General features: G+C 35.8%; 2 protein-coding genes and 1 long non-coding RNA gene across 16 annotated transcripts; 1 reads left to right on the top strand and 2 right to left on the bottom strand.

The window, feature by feature from the left end:
• The first annotated feature begins 829 nt into the window (after positions 1-829).
• LOC148696462 (uncharacterized) lies at positions 830-4,100 on the top strand. 10 transcript variants are annotated; one of them, XR_015963731.1, is made up of 5 exons: positions 830-989; positions 1,167-1,231; positions 1,460-1,516; positions 1,663-2,082; positions 2,486-2,857. XR_015963731.1 is itself a non-coding variant. In XM_088696055.1 (5 exons), the coding sequence occupies exons 2-5, from the start codon at positions 1,646-1,648 to the stop codon at positions 2,890-2,892; spliced, it is 315 nt and encodes a 104-aa protein (XP_088552181.1). In that variant the 5' UTR covers positions 830-989; positions 1,167-1,645; the 3' UTR covers positions 2,893-3,045. The 10 variants fall into 10 exon arrangements, 1 of the variants encoding a protein (XP_088552181.1); XR_015963730.1 differs by having other exon boundaries at positions 1,455-1,516; XM_088696055.1 differs by adding an exon at positions 2,872-3,045 and having other exon boundaries at positions 1,167-1,767; positions 2,038-2,082; positions 2,486-2,612.
• A 1,880-nt stretch (positions 4,101-5,980) lies between these two features.
• Positions 5,981-8,014, bottom strand: LOC137711274 (uncharacterized). Of its 2 annotated transcripts, XR_015963723.1 has the most exons (4): positions 7,647-8,014; positions 6,557-6,798; positions 6,362-6,443; positions 5,981-6,049 (listed from the first exon to the last, which is right to left on the bottom strand). It is a non-coding gene; the product is annotated as an uncharacterized LOC137711274 (long non-coding RNA). The 2 variants fall into 2 exon arrangements; XR_015963722.1 differs by lacking the exon at positions 7,647-8,014 and having other exon boundaries at positions 6,557-6,828.
• Positions 8,015-9,400: 1,386 nt separating this feature from the next.
• CMT2 (chromomethylase 2) lies at positions 9,401-22,178 on the bottom strand. 4 transcript variants are annotated; one of them, XM_068450264.2, is made up of 23 exons: positions 21,545-22,178; positions 19,693-19,727; positions 18,838-19,591; positions 16,596-16,630; positions 15,949-16,051; positions 15,515-15,619; positions 15,311-15,430; positions 15,089-15,182; positions 14,014-14,219; positions 13,843-13,908; positions 13,527-13,757; positions 13,043-13,101; positions 12,902-12,968; positions 12,477-12,806; positions 11,961-12,029; positions 11,798-11,887; positions 11,643-11,730; positions 11,071-11,189; positions 10,840-10,944; positions 10,530-10,573; positions 10,354-10,423; positions 10,171-10,274; positions 9,401-9,851 (listed from the first exon to the last, which is right to left on the bottom strand). In XM_068450264.2, the coding sequence occupies exons 1-23, from the start codon at positions 21,932-21,934 to the stop codon at positions 9,671-9,673; spliced, it is 3,465 nt and encodes a 1,154-aa protein (XP_068306365.2). In that variant the 5' UTR covers positions 21,935-22,178; the 3' UTR covers positions 9,401-9,670. The 4 variants fall into 4 exon arrangements, with proteins under 4 accessions (XP_068306365.2, XP_088552179.1, XP_088552178.1 ...); XM_088696053.1 differs by having other exon boundaries at positions 16,596-16,638; positions 21,545-22,038; XM_088696052.1 differs by lacking the exon at positions 21,545-22,178 and adding an exon at positions 20,490-20,578.
• Positions 22,179-22,791: the final 613 nt, after the last annotated feature.

The raw sequence follows: 22,791 nt of genomic DNA, 5'->3' as shown, positions 1-22,791 counted from the left end.
AATATTTTCCCAGACTCCCTAGGATTTACACAATCACATTCATATTCTAAATATGACTGCAACACTCCCCCTTGAGTGTGTAAATACTCAACAAATCATCGCATTAGATTCTTCAGCATATAAGGTATAATAGTTGATGAAGTCATCGGCATAACGAGTGATCGCAAGTCTCAAATTTACTTTGAAGTATGCATTTGTAAAAACTCACAAAAACCTTGTTATGGTAAAACCCAATGAATGGGGAAAACCCACAGACTAAGAAGAAAAGTAAGAAAAATATGCATAATGTCTAAAATGCTCGTCAAACTAGACGAAGGTAGTGAACTCAACAAAGTATGATCATCTCGGGATGGGTGCCTCATTAAAATCTAGTTAGGTAGCAAAAACCCAGTGGGAAAAATGCTCCTAATCGTAGGGAAAAAAAATACATTAAGATCATGTGAGTATGCTTCAAGATACTCCCCCTGAGTTAGACATAACTTCTAAATAAGAGAACTACAAGCGATTCAACTCAGATAATTTACTCATACTGATTTCTTGGACGAGCTTCTGAAATGTAGGCTTGGGCAATGACTTGGTGAAGAGATCGACCAAGTTGTCTTGGGAACGGATTACATGACTTCAATCTCCTGATGCTTTGTTGATGTAGATGAAGGCGCAATATGTCTTGGCGTTGGCTTCGTTAATGTATCATAGCATGGTCGGGTTGATACATGCGGCATAATCTTTATGGATCGTCGTCGGGACTCAACGATGGATGAAAACACAGCAAGTACTTAGAAATTCTCAACAAAAACTCCTAACCATGTCTCACTTGTGGCGTCGGTGAAGGTCAGTACCCTCACTCATATCCAATTTTCCCAAATAGATAATTTTAATATCAGTGATGGGTTTTTAACAGGGGCTTCTCAAACTCTAAAGAAAAGAAGCAAGATGATCAAAAGCAACAATCTGCGTCACCTTTGTTTAAAATATTAAACTGATCCTAGGTGAGAAGAAGCGGTGATACGCAATAAATTTAGTTCCTGATAAAGTAGTGTTTAATTTACTCTTAGTATATGCTCAATTTATAATCTAATCTTAATTTGTCTTCAATTTCTTTTAGAAATTAGAATTTCGATTTCAATTTTATTTAGAGATTTCATATACTTACCTTTCTTTTACAGATTCCTGAAGCTTATGATAAGCCTTCCTCTTTGGAATGAAGCAACAAAGAAAATATCATGCACTGGTATTTTGTTTTATCTTTACATTTTCAAATTATTATTTTTTAAATCTATTGTACCTAATTTGGACTGCATTGATAAAACCAAATTTCATATCTTACTGCTGTCCTTGTGATGGTCAGAAGAACTCAGAGCTTAATCCAAGCTTCTTATTTTATTTCTGAAATTATAGTTGTGGTTTTCAGTCACTAATGGTGCTGATTTGGTTGGAAATTTGGAATCTTTCAGGTCAGGTCCTCAAGAATTGAAGAGCAATGATTTGGGGGACTGTTCGCTGTAAAGTAGCTTAGGTATTCGATCAAACTTTAGCCATTTTTTGCAATCAGTTGATATATTTTTGAATCCAATGTGCATGCTTTGTGTAGTTTTAATTTTTGTTTTGGGATTTTTTGTTCTATGTTTCAAGTAATTACTAAAGAATGTTATGGTTTGGTAGTTGCCTATGTATGTTTGAAATGGGCAGTCTCAGGTGCCGGGACAAGCGTGGAAGCTTAGGCATGGAGTGTCCGCCCCAAGCTGTTACCGAGCTGTACCAAAAGTGGTACTGAGAAATTGAGCTTCTGTTTCTGTTTCGCTTTTTATTTGGTTACTGAATATAGGGTCTTGGATGAGGTGTTTGGATGTGTGACCGATGGCAGTTCATGTAACATATTTCCCTTGATATTAGTATTTGTCTGTAGTTGTGTGGAATATCATCTAATATCTTTTATCCACAACATGCTTTGTTTCTCGATTTCTACATTGAAAAAAATATGTAATTATTGGAGTTTTTTGTTGTAATTTCTCAGATTTTGAGGGTTTTTTTATCCAGGCTCAAACTTTGGTTCGTCGTCTTTCAAATCCCTCTATACTCAAGGTAAGCAATTTAAACTTCTGGGGTTATTAAAATAGATTGGATTGTATGGGCGTTGAATGTAGTATTCTTATATTCTAAAGTTATTGAATTTGAATAACTATTGAAAGTATTGAATTTGGTATTTCTGTATTATATTGAAGTTGTAATAGGTTTGGTTTCAGTAACTGTTGGGCTTATAGAATTTGTATGCTCTGTTCGATATTGGGATTATTGATAGCAGAAGACTCAATTTGCTATTTTGGTTTATTTGGCGTTTGAGTTTGGATTGGAATTTGAATTGCTCATCTCTAAATTATTCAAAAACCAATCATGTCGTATTGTCTATCCAGTTTATTCGATGTTTATTTTGTAACTTATTTGTTATTCTACTTAAATTCCATGGCTGTGTTTTTTTTTAATACAGTGGAATGGATGAGAATGCTGTGGGTTCCTGTGCTGAACTCTTTTTTGCTCCAATTGATGCTTCTTTTGCTGATGATACACCTCTTCTACCTGCTGCTTTTCACATCATTCCTCTTGATTATGGGAAGGTTGGCCTCTAATCTAAATCCCATTCCCAAGTGATGCTATATAACAGCACTTATACCGCAGTATGTCTTTAAAGGAAATGTTCGTTAGTGCTCTGAAAAATGTTTGAGGAAGCTTCCAGTCCACATTGTACTTTGGACTCTGTTGGTTCTTTTATGATTTTGTTGTTTTCAATTTTTTTGTTTCATTTTGTTCTTTCCGAATTGTTATTTCCTTAGGTTTTTTAATTTTAATTTTTATTTTTTTGAAAACTTTTGATAGGTGCTAGAGTCCAGATTTTAATCTTTTTATACGGTATGCTCTGTTTGGATGCTCAGAGAGAGGAAACTGCAATTTACTTTTGGATATGCTTTATAACAAACTGCAATTTATAGCTTTGTTGGACATTCTATTGGGAATGTTATTATAAGAACGGCACTAACATGTATTAAACCATTGACATCAGACTGTTGATGTAAATTCAATAGAATCTAGATGCATACTGCAAGACTTATTTTACTATTTTAATCTGAAGTATTTCATATCACTGCCCTTTTGAATGGTATTGTGTAATTATTTTTGTTTCCATAGTAGTGTATCGACATAATAAAATATATAATAATCAAATCAAAAGTTGCAAGTAGGTGTATAGACCATGGAGTGAGTGATGCAGGTGAAGCTTTGTTCAGAACCATCTTGGAGAAGCAGGGTTTGTTGAGCTGCCAGAAACTGGTTTTCTCAAGGAGGCAGCTTTGGAACTGTGGAAAGTGTCAAACCACTTGCGTATCAGAAGAAAGGAGGAGGAACAAAGTGAAGAAACAAACCCATTTTCTTTTTGCTACATTTTATACAGTTTCAAAACCCGCAGCATTGCGCATGCCTCTTTCTAGTAAAATCTGAAAGAACAAAAGACAAAAGAAAGTAAATTTTCGAGGTGATGCGAAAGACATGGATGGCAACAACGGCATCCAAAGCACCAGTAGAGGAGGGCTATGTACACAAACAATGAAACGGATGATGAAGATTCCACATTGTTCGAGCTTAAGATATCCGAATCAACCAACAACACACAAGTGAACTTCCGAGTGCGCCATGTGAACAAAAACCTTTATTTAAGGCCGGACATTGATATAGATGGTTCGGACGCAATCCTCTGCGCAGTCAAGCCAGACCTTGACCCTTACGGAGTGGATCTCTTTACAACCATTGGGCGTCCATGATCATAACTATCACATGATGTTTGTGGGTAATGTCTCTGGAAACTCTCACGAGACTTCACTAGTCCCATCAAGGTCATCTATGCGCACAATGCAATCTAGTTCCTAGTGAAAGTGGCATTAGTTTTCATCGCTAGTGTCTTTTTTTTTTTTCCTAAGCATTTTAGTTTCACTGTATTACGTGTGTGTTATAAACCAATAAACACAGATCGTATGAGCTGTGTGGTTGTGTCTGATGTGTTGTAGTGTTCAATAAAAGTTGTTTTTCTTCAGAGTTAATGTATGGATGACTTTAATTCCATATTTTGGTAGCTTGAATACTAAATAAATTAATTAAGAAATCAAGAAGGAACTTGAAACGTGCTACTCCATTCTAAATAAGTGAGAAGAGAAGATTGATATCATGCATCAACTAGGGTTTTATCAGATAAAAGTCAATTTTTTATCTCGTTAAATAAAAGTATAAAAATAAAAACCAATTTCTATAAAGGAAAATTTTATTTAGACCCAGTTAACTTATCTTTACCACTAGTAATTTTTTTTTTTTAATTTTATATTCCCATTATGCCCTAATATAAAAAAGGATGTATAAAGTTATTATCAACTAGCGAATGGGTGGGTCGAAGTGGCCCTGAGAGCCCCAATTGACGGTTGGGTGGGTTGTTGGAAATTGAAAAGAGGGATTAACGGAGGGTGGAGAAGCGCAGTAAAATGATATTGGAGGAGGGTTGTGGCCTTCGACGAAATTGGGAGATCGTGTTGCCTGAGCTGACTGGGTTCATCAAAGAAATATAGGGCTTCTGATATAGATATCGATCACTCTCTCTCTCTCTCTCTAATTTTGATCTCTCTTCAATTCCCTCTTCACCCAATTTCAAATGACTACCAGCTTTGTCATCCTTGAAAGCATATATAGCTTTTTAACTTGTCCACGTTTGGGACTGCATCCTTATTCCACGAATTGCAAGATCATACCAGTCTTTTGAGCTGCAATTTGCTAGGTTTTTTTTTTTTTTAATTGGTTCATTAAGTTTTAAGGAAATAGTAGCCGGACCAAAATCTAGCCTCATAGAGATGAGCACGAAGAATTGAACATTGACGAGATAAATAGGTCGGCGACAACAACTTTTGGAATGACGCGGAATCAAATCCGATTACTGCCACAGTAGGTGGTTGGGTGGGTTTATGTGTCTGTGTTTTTTTTTTTTTTTTTTTTTTTTTTTGAGTTTGTCAATTTTGTATTTGAGGGTAAAAAGGTAAGTTTGTGGGACAAAATTTTCAAGTTGGGTATGAAAAGAAGATTATTGAGTGTAAATAAAATTTCCCTTCTATGAAACTCTGAATAATAAACGATGCATTCTGTAAAAAAAAAAAAGTTAAATAAAATTATCCAAATAAAAGCCAATTTTTTTTTCTCGTTTTGCTAACATGTATAATATATTAGCATTTAGCAACTTCCTTCAGATACAATACAAGCAGCTATGTGAACAAATAAAATTGTAGGCATCCAAAAGAGTGTTAAGAGTCTTTGTCATCGAAGTGTTGTAGTATCTTGTAAACGAAAGCATCTTGTTTCGAATTCACCTCCATTTGAACCAACATAATCATAGCTTCCTTTACTATTGAAGTCAAAATGTATGGAACCCCCCTCAACCTTAAGCCTTGTATCTTTATTTTCTTCTCTTATTCCATGTTCATAAATCTGAAAAGTTGATCCATTGTTCTTATAAGCATCATTCATCATCTCTGCTGTGTTTCCTCCTCGATCTTGTTCGCTCATATTCTCCAGAAAATTCGATAGAGCCAAACTGAAATCCGTTAATTGTGCTCTTGTTGCTTCTATATTATGGGACCCTTTTACGTCGAGGGTGAGACCCTTTTGGGCCTTCTCCAATATAGCTTGCAAGTACTTCTCTTGAGCTTCAATTCTCATCTGCAACTTCTTTTGAACCTATTTTAAAAAGTAGCAACAATGATCAGAAGATGGGCCATATGAATGTTGAGGTTCTATCCAAAACGAAATAGAAATGGGCAGTGGCCCTCCTTAGAAGCCACCGCAAGGTTTATTAAACCTTCGATGTGGGATTCGCCTTTCACATCGTCACAAGTAAAAGCTAGAAGATTATTTGGACACTAGGTTCGGGTTTAGGTAAATAATAGCAAAGCAACATACCACAAGCTGCTCTTGCAATCTGTTTTGTACTTCAATCTGACACTTGAGAGCCTCCGACAATGGAATGGTTCTAGTTTCAGTATATTACCGTTAGTATCCAATCGCTCGAAACAATCGAAACAGAAAATATGTGATCATTCTAGCTTAAGCATCTTTTGTGAATGGTTGAACTTTAAACAAATAAAATGTAAAAGAACAAAGACAAAAGCAAGTAAATTTTCAGAGTGATCTGAAAGACATGGATGGCAACAACAGTATCCAGAGCACTACTAGAGGAGGACTATACGAAATGCATAAACAGGAATGCAATTTTAATAGCAGTTAAGTACTGGTAAACCAAGCTGTGATCAAAGCGGAACCGGGAAGTGCTGGTTTCACGTACCCTTGTTCGGTTTTCCCACCTCCTGATGATTTGATGCCAGAACTTGTGGAATGAAGATTACTGAAATGTACATATGAATCCCCTAGAATTTTATAATATAAAGGCATTAGTAGATTATGAAGTTTTCAAATCAGTTACTTGAAGTAACTTGAGCAAGGAATCTAATTTGTTTCCAGTAGTTCGTATTTCGCTCACCATTATTCTCTCGGCTTTGTTCTTCGACGGAGTTGTGTTTCCGAGCATGCTCTCCAAGCCTATACTTCTGTGAATTGATGAGTTTAGTAATATGAGAGTGAATGAAGCTAAGTGTTAAAAGTGAACAAAATAAAACAAAGAAAGAATAAGTAAAGAAATTAATACCTGCAAATGGCTTTTCAGATGGTACAAAGTTAATCCCTTCAATCTCATGACCCTCAAGACAGACTTTGGAGTTGCTTCTGAAAACAGATTTAAACTAACTGGATTAATTAGAGAAGATTTTTTGGGCTCTCCCAATTGAATCCCATATTTAAGTGACTTTGAGTGCCAAATTTTGATGTAATTTTTATCTGATGTTCGAATTCGAGTACGTAATTTTATGTAACTTCAAAATTTAAATGACATAATAAATAAGTTCAATTTCAAGTTGAAACTTGAAATAGAAAGCATCTAGTGAAATTCCTTTTAAGACTCTTCGTGTTCGGAAAGGATGGATAACCGTGGCTTGTCCCTAGTTGTCCCCCTTTCTAAGTTTTTCTTACCAAAATTGAACTGAGAAGTTCGGTAATTTTTAGTTTGGTAATTTCCGTTTCAATACTTTCGGTTTCGTTTTGATAAGTTTCGATTCAATTTCGGTATTCGATTTAGAAAATGTCAACCTAGTTAGAAGTTATCATGTAACATTATTAGTGGCTAATGTGTTATAAAATTTGAATGGATTAAACTGATCAAGAACAAAGTAATGACAAAATCTAATACACATTCAAAGTTCCACCATGATCATAAACATTATGCACGATTTATGATGCTACTTGTATTTTGCCTTGTCAAACAATTTAACATGTTATATTCTCAGATTGTGAATTGAGATGAAAAGTACGCCAGATAAAGTTCTACTCAAAATTCAAATGTGTATATCGTCTAAACATGATAACATGCCCTGTTCATTCAAATGGTTCCTACCCAAAATTCAATCAAATACCAGGCTCAAAAATCCCAAAGAGTTCATTGGAGTACAAGAAGTAAAAGAAACAAGTCGTTGAAAGACAGAAATTCATCCTTACGAAAGAAAAAAAAAGACACATACTGTCGGGGCCACCGAGTTTAGTTACAGCATCGACAAATCTGTCGTGAAGATCCGGCTCCACCTCAACCTTGGTTTGGGGTCTCTCGTCATCATCACCCCATTCTCATATCCACAATTCCCTTCCCCTTCAGAACTAACATAAATATTCCTCTCCATCAATTATTCAGATTAATTCTTCTAGCTTGTTGCAGCTGCTTTTGCTTTTCCGTCAAGTGATTCTCAAAAACGCAGAAATTAGCTCCTGAGAGAGACTGATCGGAGTGGAAAGAAAGACAGAAAGCAGAAGCAGTAAGAAAAAGAAGGAACATAGAAACAGTAGCAAAAACAAGAATGCGTTGTTTTTAAGTGGTTTATTTATACTTATTTATCCAAACAGCATATGTTTGTAATCTAATGTAGAACTGTATAGCTTGTTTAACTAAGTTTGTCAGGGCAATATACTCCGCTTTTGCATTCGTCGAGTTTAGATTTTGTCCTCTAGTTAAGATTAAACTATAAGAGCGCTCAAACACCGACTAAGTATGTTGCTACTTAATACGCGACTAATCACATCTTGGCAGTGCATTTTTATAATAATGGCTAACTAGTTAGTAATGTAACACGGCGTGATCCAAACCATTAATTGTATTGTATATTTGTATCGGAGAGAAAAGTTGGGCGACGAATCTGAAGAGGAAGCAGCAATGATTCCCTTAATAATAAAAGGTTTGGCTGGCGGGCTGGCTGATTCGACGGCAAGTCATGGTTTCTAATAAGGGTTGCATGTGCAGAGAAGGACACGTTAAAAATCTCCGCATGCGACGGGACTGCGAGAATATTATCACTGCCTTCCGGTGGGGTGGGTCCCTGCTGGAGGCCATTGATTTATGTCCGTGAAAAGCTGTCTCTGTCCATCCATCCCCCTTCTTCCCCTTGGATTTGGTTGACATATTATTTTTAAGGAAAAGAATGGAGCATTCATATGGTTGTATCATTTTTGAGAGGGCACTGCCTCCTGCCGGTGGGGGACTCGGAGATTTGCGTGTTTTAAAAATAAATAATTAAGGTTGGTTTTGGATGTACCGATAAAGAGCGTTTTGTGTTAATAAAATAAAGATATGTAAATAAAAATATATGCATAATTTTGTTTCTTTGACATGAGGCGCCATTGTGGTAGTGTATCCTTCTCCAACTTTCGAGTCTTCGTATTAACGAGTTGTTCAAACAAAGGAAATAATGGTGAATGTTGGTACACATGATTGGATTAAAATGGAAAACCCTCAAATTTCAAGGCATAATGAAAGTGGAACTGTGGAATGGTTTTTCATTTGGAGGAGACAAGAAAAGGGTTAGCTATGAAGGAAATTCATCCCTTCTAATTCTACCATTTTAAACAGGATTGGATTGAATGAATTTTCTTCAAGAGTAATCCCTCTTCTATCCTCTAGGCGATCGTAATTTTATATTTCTTCCTTCAACATATCTTAATTTCGTAGGCTATAAATTCCAGTCCAATCACGTGTAAACAAACCATACATTCTTAATTTATCATTACATTAAAGACGAAGAAGCTCTATCCCATGAGAATGTCAAACATGTTTGTAAGATGAGCCAAGTTCCAAAAGACAGTTTTCCACTAGCAAAATTTGATTAATTGGAAAATGTAACTGTAAACGCAAAAATCATGTCGCAAATGAAACAAGAACACATATACAAAATCATTATTACACTCATGCCTTTCGGATTAAAAAATGCACGAGCGACGTACCTAACACTTGAAGATAAACATTCACTGAATGAAAATAATGAACCAGTTACAAGTCTGAGAATTAGTCAATACAACAAGGAGCGCGAAATAAAACACCAGTTGGGATTAGATTTTGACAGAATCGACCGTCCAAGACGACAGGGCAAGTGCAAAAAAGGGGAAAGAATTGGACAGTCCGGTTGAAAAAATGGTTAAATCTTATGAATCCCCACCAGGGATATGCATATAGACCCTATATACAAAGACTTTCAAGTTGGATTACCGGTGAGGGGGAGAATCATTGCTCTTCGGTCTCGAGAGGCAACTTTTTTGTGAATTGGAAGAAGTTTGAATGAGAAAACTTATTGGGGAGAGTCATGAGTGGATCATTTCCGCTGAGTTTTCGAACTGCCAATCCCAACGCATATCCTAAAGCTCGTGCAACCGAAACTGGAACTGCATTTCCAATCTGACAATACCTGCACAAAGAAATAAGACAATCAACGATAACTCATCTTATAGAAATATTTCAGTTTTCTCTTTCATTTTCTTCCTCAGTCAGATCCTGCAGAAATAACTCATTTAAAGCACAAAATGAAATGTTTATGCAACTGTGTCAAACTGTGATCGTTTGGAAAGAGAAATGGTTCGTTACAGTGGAGATGAGTGTTTTCCATATTAAAATACGGATCAACAAACCAGACACGAATCATAAACAATTCATCATTTATTGAATAAACTTGCAAAAGGAGTCAAATATTCAACATCACATTCAGAAGAAGAATTGAAGGGCCATACCTCTCTTTAACTGTCCCACAGAACCTATAATAATCAGGAAAGCCTTGCAATCTTGCAGATTCACGTACAGTGAGAATTCGGTCCTGCTCCGGATGTAATACTACCTACAGAAGGCTATAGGGTTACTAAAATATTCAAAAGATGAAATGCCATAAAGAACTAGAATAGAGAGGATGGTTAAACCTGGTTGTGACAACTTGGGAAAGTAAGCACAGTGGGCACTGTCTCATCCCACCATAACCTCGCAAACGGTCTAAAAATATAATTAAATTTAAAAAAAATAAGAAAAATGTGAGGAAATAGAATAGCAGTAAATGGTAGAACACATTAGAAGGCTAACAACAACAAAAAAAGAGAACCTTTTCGATTTGCCTTGTTCAAAAGTAAAGCAATAGTCTGGTACCTAGAAGGAAAAAACACTGGTTACACACTAGCCAATTTTCATTTTACTTAAACACATATTAACATTGCAAAAAATACATCAGTTTCTGTAACACTCTTTATTTCAACCTACAGAGGTTCCTGTGAGCAGTTTTGTGTCCTTTCAGTTCCATTGAGCCCTTTAAGAGGACCTAAATTCTCACTATAATTTATACTTTCGTACATAGCTATATTATTTTGTTTCTTATTAACATCTAAGTAACAAAACTTAAGAGTATCAACACTCACTAATGGCCTTCCAGATGGCAACAGAGAATGCTTTTCAGTTGACTCTCTCCGAGCCACATTGTCACTTCCTACAACAACACCAGGTAGATCCCGGAAATTTGCTCCCTGAAAATAGCTATAAGTTAGAAACAACAGACGGTTACAAAGTTAACAAAATTTGAATGACAGAAACGTGAAGTTAAACTTATCCATGCTATATAAAGTGTGTGTGTGTGTGTGTGTGTGTCCAACCTTTCTTTTTGGAATCTGACAAACTCGTAAGTAATCATCTTCATATAAGTGGTAAGTCCGATGGTCATATAGTGAAACATTTGCTTTCGTAGTGCCATCAAACGTGGATCCCATCATCTCTACACAACCAGCGTAAATGAAAGTTAAAATGGAAATCATTTAAATATGTGTAGATGGATGTAGAACAGATCATATGAATAGCCTGCCACCCAAACCAAAATAACAAAAACAAAAAAATAAAAAATTTAATGTTGCTAGTCAGTATGATTTATCAGTTAGATTTGCAATTCTACTATGCAAAAGCTTCCATATGTTAAACACAGATGTCAAGCATTTGACATCATTATCTTTCAAATGTGGATATGTAGGGGCAAAAGGATAAGAACACACTTTTTCATTTTGAAATACTTGGAATTTAACACATATCATGACAGAGGAGCTAAGCCACATCAACCTTAGAAGTTTACCAAAAGCATAGTAATGGGGGCTCGAAGGGCCAAGAACAAATTCGGATATGCTGATGATGTTAAACATTAACTGCATACAACAAGTTCTGAAAATAGTGATATTACCATGATGTGTTGACCTTATATATCTTTGGAAATCTGTTTCAGGAGGCTTTTGGAATGGCATTTCTTCTCTTTTTTCATCGTTTGAGACCTATAAATTTAAACACAATTAGAATTTTGTTGAATTGTAAGAGAAGCTTCAAATACAATGAACTTACAGAAGGAAGATCCGAGATGGCATCACGAAGAACAAGAGCTTTTTCTAATAATTCACGAGGTTGTTCTTCATCGTAAGCAACAGTGTTCCGCTGCACATGAAAGCAAACAATTTAATTGGTAAAGAAAAATAGAACTGAAAGTTTAAGGTCTGCTTCGAAGTACCTCGAACTCTGGTGGAGGCCAGTATCTCATTATGACATCATGTGTTGGAAGAGGAAACTGTGGCAGATTCTGCGAAGATAAAAAAAAGAGGGGAAAATACGTCAGGCTCTTTTGGCCTTCCAAAATGAATGAATGAATTATTAAACGGTAACGTGAGAATTTGAGTGAGCTTGACTTATGTTTCATAAATCTGGTTATGGATTTTATGCATTGGGCATGCCTTTTAGCTTTGTCTGTGCATGTATATGTGTGTGACTCAGATATACTAAAGATATATTTTCTGTTTCTTGTTCTTTTTCTAATGTTTGATGATGAAAACAGTTATATGGCCCCTTTACGTATTGAAAAGAAACACAATAACCATATTTTTATTTTGGGAAACCTAAACTGAATATTAACCAACGAGTATCTAGCTATTTCATAAAAGAAATTTCAGGTCAGATTCATGGAATGCCCATTGTATTTTTCGTGTTACTCTCGATCATTTATTAAAACAATGAAACAAAAAGAGATCACCTCACAAGCATGAGCACCCCACAAGAAAACACGCAACCGAAATTGAGGAAGGCCATAACAACCAGCAGCAAGTATTCCCAGCCTCGCTTGGTACTTCATATGCACCAAACGACTAAGTGCATATCTTCCCAGAGAAGCTTTGTCAAATCTCAAAATGTCAACAACATTTTCCATCAGCACAAACTTTGGCTTCAAGAAGTTCACAATATCCATGAAGACTACAATTTGATGATTCCTCTCATCATCCAATGGAGAATCAACGTTTCTATAGCGATTATAGCCACTAATTCCTTGGCAAGGAGGGCCCCCGCATATTACATCAACATCTCCCTGAAATTGTACATATCTATTTAGGATTCGGATAGCGCAACACAAGATCAATATATATGGTCCTACTTTAGCTTGTTCAATCAGTTACTACTTACTGGAAGTGGCAAAATTTTCACTTTCCTCCCATTTCTTACAAAATCCTGTATACTTTCTTGGCAGTTACTGAGAAGATACAAAAAAAATTAGTGCTGATTTGGAAATACATATTCATAATCATATCATAAGAAGTGGTATACCTTAAGCCTTCAATTGGTTCCCATGTATCTTCACTGCTACCATAACCTTTCCAATGCACCTAGAAAAACAATACGATTAAATATTTATTATGATAAATAATTTTGTAGAGAAATGAGATAATATTAAGAGTGAATGAGGAATTCACAGTCGAATTGCATGGAGCAAAAATAACAGTAACAACTATGAAAAAGCAGGAACTCCTAAACTAAAAGCGGATTTAACCCTACAATCCTCTGTACCTAATGTAAGAAATCATGTAAGGTTTTCCGACCCAACTCACACATAGATTGCCTTACATGGTAACACACAAGTTTTGTAAGTAGCAGTAACAAAACAGTGCTAAACCACTTTGTTTTATGCTTCAGGAATTTCAATAATAACCAGAGGATATGATGATATGCTATGAGTGCACAAAATCTTTTGCATCCCTCAATGACATTGCAGATATTGTCATCAGACATCTTAGAAGCATTTTTGTTTTACCTTAAAGTTCACTCCATGCTTGCCTGTCTTATTAGGATCACCAAAGCAGACATCAACAATCCTCGAAACTTCATATTCACCGGTACCAACCTCATTACCATTCTTTGGTATAGTTGAGGTCTTTGATCTTAATGGATGAGTTCTTTCGACATCGTTGGCCTTATGCCTTCTGCATAACTTTTCCCATTCCTTCAACAGTTGTAGAAAATCCTCAGCAGTTTCATTCCTGACCTACAAAAAAAAAAGCATAGAATTATTCTGTAATGTCATTGTAGGGTAAATTGGCTATTACCTAGAAACAGATAAGATATCTCACATGCGTTTCTGGATGATTTAACTTCAAGCTTTCACAGGCAGATTTATCACTGTCAAGGGCCCATTTCTACAAAAAAAAAAAAAAAAAGAAAAAAAAAATTAAAAAGTAAGATTAGCTATTCATGACAACATGTTTAAGGGACTATATAAAAATATTTATATAGTTGAATACCGTGACAAGATTAACAGAGGAAAGTTTAGCACCAAAGCTCAATCCAGTTGACATTCCACCACATCCACTAAAAAGATCTAAGAGGGCCAATTCTGCTTTGTAAGTTTCAGAGCTGGGCATATTCTCCAGTAAGTTTGAAGTTGACAGTGTACCAACTGCTTCGATTGAATTGCATGATGGCATGTTGTGGCTCTTCACAGAATTATCTGAAGTAAAAATAGACAACGATGAACTGTCAAATCTTGGGAATTGACGTTTCAGTATAAAGTTTAATTTTTTTTGTCTACATTGTCCCTTTGGGTAGATCTTGGAGGGCCACTTAGTAGAAATACAAACAAAACGTTTTCTACATAGGAAATACAAGGACTACCAGACTATTTCCGTAACCCATTAGATATAGTTTCTTTAATAAGTCATTCAAGATTATTTATTAAATTTTATAATAAATGATGAATGAATTTTAAATTTTTAATACATACGTCCAAATATTACAATAGAGGTGAACAATCCCCAAAATTCTTTTTGATTGGCACCAACCGTATGACCAAAAAACTTCCAGCACCCTGAAGCCCAAGGAGTTCTTCCACAAACATAGCTACTGGCAAAAAAATTTAGGGAATCACCCAACTTGCATGAGCTGTAACGTAAAGGGAGAATGAAAAGAAATGCGATCTGCACTTTCTTCACCAGCCTCAGAAAGAATGCAGCACTGAGGGTTAACTTTCCCTTTACCCAATAAATATAAAAGAATTTGTATCTTAGGAGACTTTTTCCTTCCAAATCTGATCAATAGGTTTAAAGCATGACAATGCACATTCATTGCACTAAACAAAGCATGTACATGTTTCTAAAACTTTCTAATTAGTAGTTGCCCTACCCCCTCCCTCGTTTTTTTGGGCTGGATAAGTAGTATAATCCAATCTTATGGTACACCACACCAAACATGGCATCGTATTGAAAGTATCATATCAAGTCTATTCGAACTATTGAGCAAAGCCAATCTAATTAAATCATGCGCAAAAAAAAATAGGGCCAAATACATAAACCTATCATTGGCACAGTATGATCCACTAACCAGAGATGAAGGAGCGAAATGTGGAATAGTCCACACAGTATTCCATGTCGTAGTAGAAGTCAGACGGCGAAATGGAGTTCACTTTTAACCCAACCTGAAAAAGTCAAAAGATTAGTACTTCACTAATATAATATACAGCATGTGTTTGGCAAAATGGCAAGATACAAAAAATCATTAACAGAAGTCAATTTTTAAACAGTAGAATTCAAGATTTAATAATACCTTAGGGGATATATGTGTAACATTGACTTTTGAAATAATGCAATCTATCAAATTATCGTTCATTACAGTAGAATAGAATAAACGCCTCTTGTCATGAGAAGTCCCTGCTTCTTTGATAACCTGAGAAACAAATAGAAAAACCAAAGAATGGTTAGTGGGATATACCTTACCATGGGTCCGTACTCAACAATTTCAGAAACTCACCGTATCTTCAACTTTATAAAACCACTGGACTCTGAAATATTTTTCTCCATCAGCTGTCTTGAAAAATTCTATGATCCTTCCCACATGCTTTTGTCCTTCATCACCCTGTAAAAATTAACTTAACATTTATTTCAAATGCTCGTCGGAATGCAACTAAAACTACATAATACCATGCATGAGCTCTCCAGGATAGGTCCAAACAAACTATAAGTCTGTAACTAACACTACTCTGAAGAGTTAAGGTCCTATTTGATGTTTTCCATACATCATACATCCAACAAACCTTCCAAAATAAGACTATGTATCAATATTCAATACACCTATAACTCCAGAGTCCAGATTAAGAAGGCATCTACACAAGTAGAGCATGTGGAAGCAATCTGTAATTACTTTAAAAAAAACCCCATGATCAGTAGGGAAAAAAGAGAAATTACCTCTATGTAAGCACAATCTCCAAGATCGAAGATGCAATCGCCAATTTTAGCTTGAGAAAAGTGACATTCAACATCCAAAATTATCTCATCTTCTTCATCTTCACTACAACCATGTATACATGTGAATATAAAAAGCATAACCACAATAGATGAAAAAGGATCAGCGTCTCGTTACTCGGGAGCACAATGCCGAAGTTCTTAACTAGTGAGGGGGTCCAACAACATGTTTTGTGTAAAACTGTGAGCAAACATGTCGTGGGTGAATCTATTTTCCAATTCAAAAGAAGATGCATCTTTCACTCCACATTCATTTCCATCCAGGTCGTGGGTGAATCTAGTGCTTTGAGAACATATGGGATAAGATTAACAATAAAAATTATGTGGTCACCAGAGAAGCAGATGCGTTGATCTAAGAGATGCAACATGTAGTTGGCAAGACAAAAGAGAACGGTGGGAGTAAGTCTATGACAAAAGACATTTTCTACTTTTAAGAAAAACAATGTTTGGTAACAAGGTTATATGGAACATATGCCACTACATGTTTCTACCACCTCACCAGTCAAGACAATGTGCTCTGTACATGAAGCTCTGAAGAAAACTATAACCAAACCCTCAAAGAGATAATTTATGAACTATATATTACTCACTTTAGCTTCAAGCTTTGTCTTTTAGATCTTTGACTCTGCAAAACTCCAACACAGGCACAACCAGAACTAAATCATATTAAACACGAAACTGTGGTGGTTTTTAACTAAAAACTAAAGAAACCCTACAACAGAGTGTAATCTATTCAAATCACCAGATGGTTTCACAAATACAAGTTTAATAGTCAAGAGCGAAAAATTATTCTACCAATATAAAATGAAATAAAAATTGCATGGATAGACATTAATACACGTACACTCATTTACATACATATAAAGTGCACTTATTTATATACATATTTATCATGGATATCATGTATTTATTTACATGCTTATAAAATCTGAATATAAGTGCAGATGAGGCCTTCACTATGAGAGGTTGAGTGGCTAAATATGCATCTTTGTGGAGATTCCCAAAGGAATCAAATTCTCTCTGGCACAAGGTGATAAGAAGCAAGTACGGGTTGCAGGATAATGGGTGGGATGCAAATCCTTTGCTGCGTGTTTCAAGTCGTAGCCCTTGGAAAGATATTTCGTCTGGTCTTCAATCGTTCCTAGAGTGCTGCAAGTTTGAGGTGGGCAACTGGGAGAGGGTGAGGTTTAGGGACGATGGTTGGTTGCAAGGTGGACCATTGAAAGAGCAATATCCTAGATTATTCTTGTTATCGAGAATGCAAAACCAGAGCATTTCAAGTTTTGTGGATTTTTCTCTTCATTCTTTAAGCTGGAATTTTGATTTCAGAAGAAATTTGAATGAGTTGAGATAGAAGAGGCAGCTAGGTTATTACAGAAGGTGGAAAATGTTAGTTTGATTCAATCAAGAGCGGATAACAGAAGGTGGAAACTAGACTTATCAGGATTGTTCACTTGCAAATCCTATAGCTCTTTCTTGAACAACAATGGAACTGTGCAACATTTTCCACCCTTTTCTCAGATTTGAAAGTCAAAAGCTCCTCCAAAGTTCAAAGTTCTTGTGTGATCAAGTTCAAAGGCGAAGGCCTTTTATTTGTAATTCTGCCCATTGGTGCAGTTTGTGTAAATCATATTTTTCTCCATTGTTCTTACTCAATACAGTTGTGGTGGAAATTGGTTCAGGAAGTTAGAGTTAGTTGGGTCATTCCAAAGGGTTGTTTCGAGCTTCTAAGCACCAATTTTGAGGCTTTAGGAAAGGGGAGGAAAGCTAAAGCTTTGTGGGGCTGTTTGGTGTTGGCAGTTTTCTGGAACATTTGGTTGGAGCGTAACAGAAGAGTTCTTGAGGATTATAATGGAGTGGGGGTAGCAGAACTATGGGGTAGAGTAAGATACTGGGCAGCCTTCTGGGCATCAGTTTCGAATGAGTTCAAGGATTATTCTCTTTCATATAGTTTGGGATATGTTAACAGCCGTAAAATGATTTTGGTTGAGGTTATGTTACTTTTAATCAGATCTATTTGAGAGGTCTTAGTTAGCTTTGCTACATGGTGGATTTCTTATCCACTATTTTGTAATTATTGTTTTTATATTAATAAATTGTCATTATTTCTTCAAAAAAAAAAAAAAAAAAACATCTTTTACTGCTTTAGTTTCCCACCAACAATAAGAGAAAAACATATGGAGAACTTTTTGTGCTGTGTCAACTTTAATCATTTTAAATTGGAGTTTTTTTTAGAAGGTGTTAGAATATGAAAACAAATAGTTTACACCTTGTCAGGCTTTGATCCAGCTGAGGCTATTTGGGAAGCAACTGTTCGGATTATGGTGAAGATTAGAGGGGGAATACATGTGATCTGCTACAGAAAGAACTGATGGTCACTTCCTCCTAGCTAGTGCATCGTGAGTAACATGAAAAGGGAAAGTGTAGATCATCTGTCTGTTGTTGAGTGAGCAAAAAATGGCACCCCAGTCCATTGTGAATTTTTATTCAAGTTTGTGGAGTTCGTGAACTTGAGTTATATCTATTTATTATATTAAGCATTAATTATGATATTCTTCTTGAATTATATTTGTTTTAGTTCAGTTTTAAGCATGAATGACATTTTTGTTGTTGATTAAATATAATGGTTAATTATTATGGTATGCCTCATAAGTCTTAAAAGGCTTACGCCACACATAGCAGTACTTCCAACACTTCCCCTTATGCCTCAACAATTTCAAGCTTTGATATGTATAATGTGACTCTGATTGCATATTGAAGTTCAAGTAAGAGTCTGAACTTAAAGGAGAAAAACGACATGCAAATGAATAAATCGTTAAGTTGATTTATTACCTTCATTCGATACCGCCAACCCCATCTTTCTTGAGCTTCAACATCAGGTATTGGATCTCCAATGAACGAAGCACTTTTGATGCTCTCTTGTTTGTTTTGCTTGTTCTTTGATGAATCTAAGGTTTTCCTTTTCTTTGGTGGTTGTTTCACATAGGTCTCGGGCAATTCAATCAAAGCACATTCTGATTCTCTTCTTTTAGCCTCAAACATCGATCTGGTTCTTCTTCGGGATTGACTCAAGTGTGTCTCGTCAAAAAATTTTGAATAAGATTTTCCGATTGAGATCAATATCTTCTTGGAAGAAAACCCATCTTTTGAATCAGACAATCCAATGAAACTAGAATTTAGATTGGAAGTTTCCTTACCCGCATCCAAACAAGGGGAAAACCTAGGAGATCTTCTTATGTGCTTTTTATCCAACTTTTCACCATCAAAATTGTTTTCAGGAGATGACATTAACCTTGAAGACCTCCTCAAGGGTGTAGGTCTCTTATCACTATCTCCGTGCCATGAAAGAGATGGATGCTCAACTTCTGTGTGTCTTGATGATGTTTCAACATTAGAAGTATTTAATGACAGAGCCTTGAGGCTGCCTTTTTCGGGGGATTCAAATTTTCTTAGAGATCTCTCTTGCGAAGAAACTTTCAGACAGCAGCTTTCCACTGCAGACTGATTCATCAACCTTGGAGATCTCCTGATAGACTTCTCTGCTAAGTTCACTACATTTGATACTGTATCTCTCCGTTCATCATCCCTGCAACAAGCGAACATGCAGAAGTCAACAAAATTGACATATGAATCATATGATGAATGTGAATGCCCCGCAGCTAACATGTTTGAAAACTTATGACTCACTCTGATCCCATGCTTCCACCCTTGTACGTTTTATGCTGCACAAGCCAATAATCCATTCTTGAAATTAGAATGTGTAAACTGATGTAAATGGTTAACGAGACATAAGACAACTGACATACCAAATACAATTATGACATATTGGGAACCATCACCAAAAAATGAAACAAACAAACAAGAGCTTCATGGGAAATGTTAAAACTATCATGAGGAAAACGAAAGTGTCAAGATTTCAGAGAGATGGCAATCAGACCACAACATTCTCATAGGGAAGGGGAGGCCTCAAAATTGCCTACCATGAAATATTATTAGCTTGCTCATAAAATTATTCTATTTTTCTTTCTGAACTAAAATTTTGAACAATAAGCGTTTGGGAGTGCTCAAAAAGGTTTGCAATGTATTAAATCATATATCAAGATTGTGTAAGATGTGGAAAGGGAGCATCATGCAAATGTTACAACTCTTGCCAAATTTATGGTCGCTATACCTAGCAAGGAGACCTAACTTCAAACAAGGTTTATGCTTAATGAATTTGACCGTTTCGATTCTGGAGTATAATGCCACAATGTTGTACTTATGTTGGCATTAACAGGCCAAATACAGTCAATTGTATTTCCCTGACGGTTCAAGGATCACGCAATATTTAAATGTGCATTGGAATCATTGGACTTCTTAACTTTCCCGGGCGTTTACTAACACATGAAATTAAAAAAGCGTGAGTTTCACCTTGAAATTCATAATCAAATACCTAAAAGTCAGGGATCATATAAACTATGGGGGGAGCTAGTTGATCTGATTACCTTTCTCCAAATTCTCTGATTCTTTAGCATGGCCTTTCTCCAATCAGACCCTCATGTTTCATAAAAACGGAACTCATGGCCGTCAATCACTAAAAGTGACATTTATTTTATTATTTTTTAAATTCTACTCATTTCCCCAAAAAAAAAAAAAAAAAAAAAAAAAAAAAAAAACCTTTTTTTTACTTTTACTAATTACAAGAGTTCGAAACTATTACAATAGTTTAGAGAACGAGTTTCGAATCCGAGACACACACGTAAAAAACTCAACCCCTTATCCTATAAGATATTAGATACAAAAAAACCATCTATTTCTATTTACCTTAAAAGTCAAAAAAAAAACTACTGACTGAAATCCAAAACAAAGAATAGATACATAAAAAGTTTACAAAAAAAAAGAGAATAGATACATAAAACATCTGAACTAAAAACATATTCTTTTTATTTGTAATATTTTTAAATTTTTGTTCTGGATTTGATTTAATATTTCTGTTTGATTGTTTTAACACTTTTGTAATTTGTCAAAAAAAAAATTCCTTTTTTTAAATAAAAAATATTTGATTTTCGTTTAACATTCAAAGAATCAAAGTATTATTTTAGATGTAAATTAATGTTTCTAATAGGGATTTTCTAAAAATAAAAATAAAATCTGTGGAATACGTTCATGAAGAAATTGATTCTAATTACTTTTAAAAGCTTTAAAGGGTACAAATGCCAGTTCAACTAAAGTGGGTCCTGAATGGTTGAAAGTCCGTGGCGCCAATAAGCGTGCGGGTGTAATAAATGAAAGATGAAACAAGCATCTAATCCCTTTTGGACAAAAGTCAAAACTCACCACCCGCAGGATTCTTAAGATTCAATGATCCGACGGCTGAGAAGCATCTGATTAATACACAATTTTTCAAGAAAAAAGAAAAAGAAACATGCAGAATTTAATTTTAACGAGAAAAACTCAAATATGCAAAAAAATATAGAATTTAAGGATTAAAAAAAAATTTAAATAATTCAGAATTAAAAGAAAATTAAAGATAGTAAACGGTGAGTAATGACGCAAGCACCTGAACTGACGGAGTCTTAATCTTGCTACTCTCAGCTTCTTCCAGGACGGATGACGTAAATCTGGGAGACCTTCTCACACTCGCACGCTTAGCGTAGTCGATCTTCCTGGAAGCTGCATTCGCCGAAGTATCCTTGACGACCTCCTCCTTCTGCGCCGGTGGCAACGGCGACAGTCTCGGCGACCTTCTCACGTACTCGGGCCGCCGCTGCTGAATCTTGCGCGGTAATCGTGGGTCGTCGTGGTCGTGCGAGTTCAGTGACACTGCTTCCTCCTCACAAGCCACATTTTCCACGAACACCGACAATGCCATCGATTCCGATTCGGATTTCGAGTTTCTGGATTTCGATTCCGATTTGGAATCGGAGTTGGGTTTTGGGGGCGCCCACATTTTTTTTTTTTTTTTCTGGGGAATTTTTGGGCAAATGGTGAAATAAGTGGAAATTATTGAAACGTAAAGAAGGAAACGGTGGGAAGGAATGTCGTTCTTCCGATGACTCCAAAGAAGAGGGGCACGGCAAAAATATATGTCCTCTTTCTCGCATGACACATTTCACGAGGCAATGGAGGCGCACAAACAACACATAGTGGTATACCCACTCATATTTTACAAAATAAATTATTTGTAATTTGGAGACTCTCAACTTTTTTAGCGGTTGGAATCTATTACTTTAGACATACATGTGACTTGCATGGAGGGATATTTTTGTCAGTTCACTTTCTAGGGCTCCTTAGAATCAATTTATGTGAAGGTAAAAGGAATTTTTAGCAGCGTTAGAGGAAGGTCATGAAGAGCAGGGGAAAAGTTGATTTCAAATTAGATTTTGGCAGGGGTTGTTGAAGAATTGAAGTGAAAATTATGCAAAAATCTAGTCTTTCGTTTCAATAAATTTTCTAAATTTTTTTTTTTTTTGTAAGTCAGCAAGTGGGTGTGTGGTTAAGGTATTATTCAAATATTAAGTTTGCATACTCTTATGTAGGGAATTGCCGGATTGGGGCTGTACAAACCCCAAATCTGGAGCTATATTGACTGAGGCAGTATTACTTTGCAGCCAATTTGATTCTAGTCAGCCCCATTAAGTGAATTGATGAAAAAATTCCTACATATGACATGTTTTAATGGTAAAATGGATGAAAAGAAACGTAAGTGATAGATTCTAACTTAGGACGGTCTGGTTGGAAAATTTTAAAATTTAAAATTTAATGGCAATATTGTATATGCTTACAAGGTCGGGTGGTACTTGAGCA

Source organism: Pyrus communis, chromosome 6, assembly GCF_041283825.1.
Source record: "Pyrus communis isolate YQ-2024b chromosome 6, ASM4128382v1, whole genome shotgun sequence".
Classification (NCBI taxonomy): domain Eukaryota; kingdom Viridiplantae; phylum Streptophyta; class Magnoliopsida; order Rosales; family Rosaceae; genus Pyrus; species Pyrus communis.
This window is presented reverse-complemented; position numbering and strand designations above follow the sequence as displayed.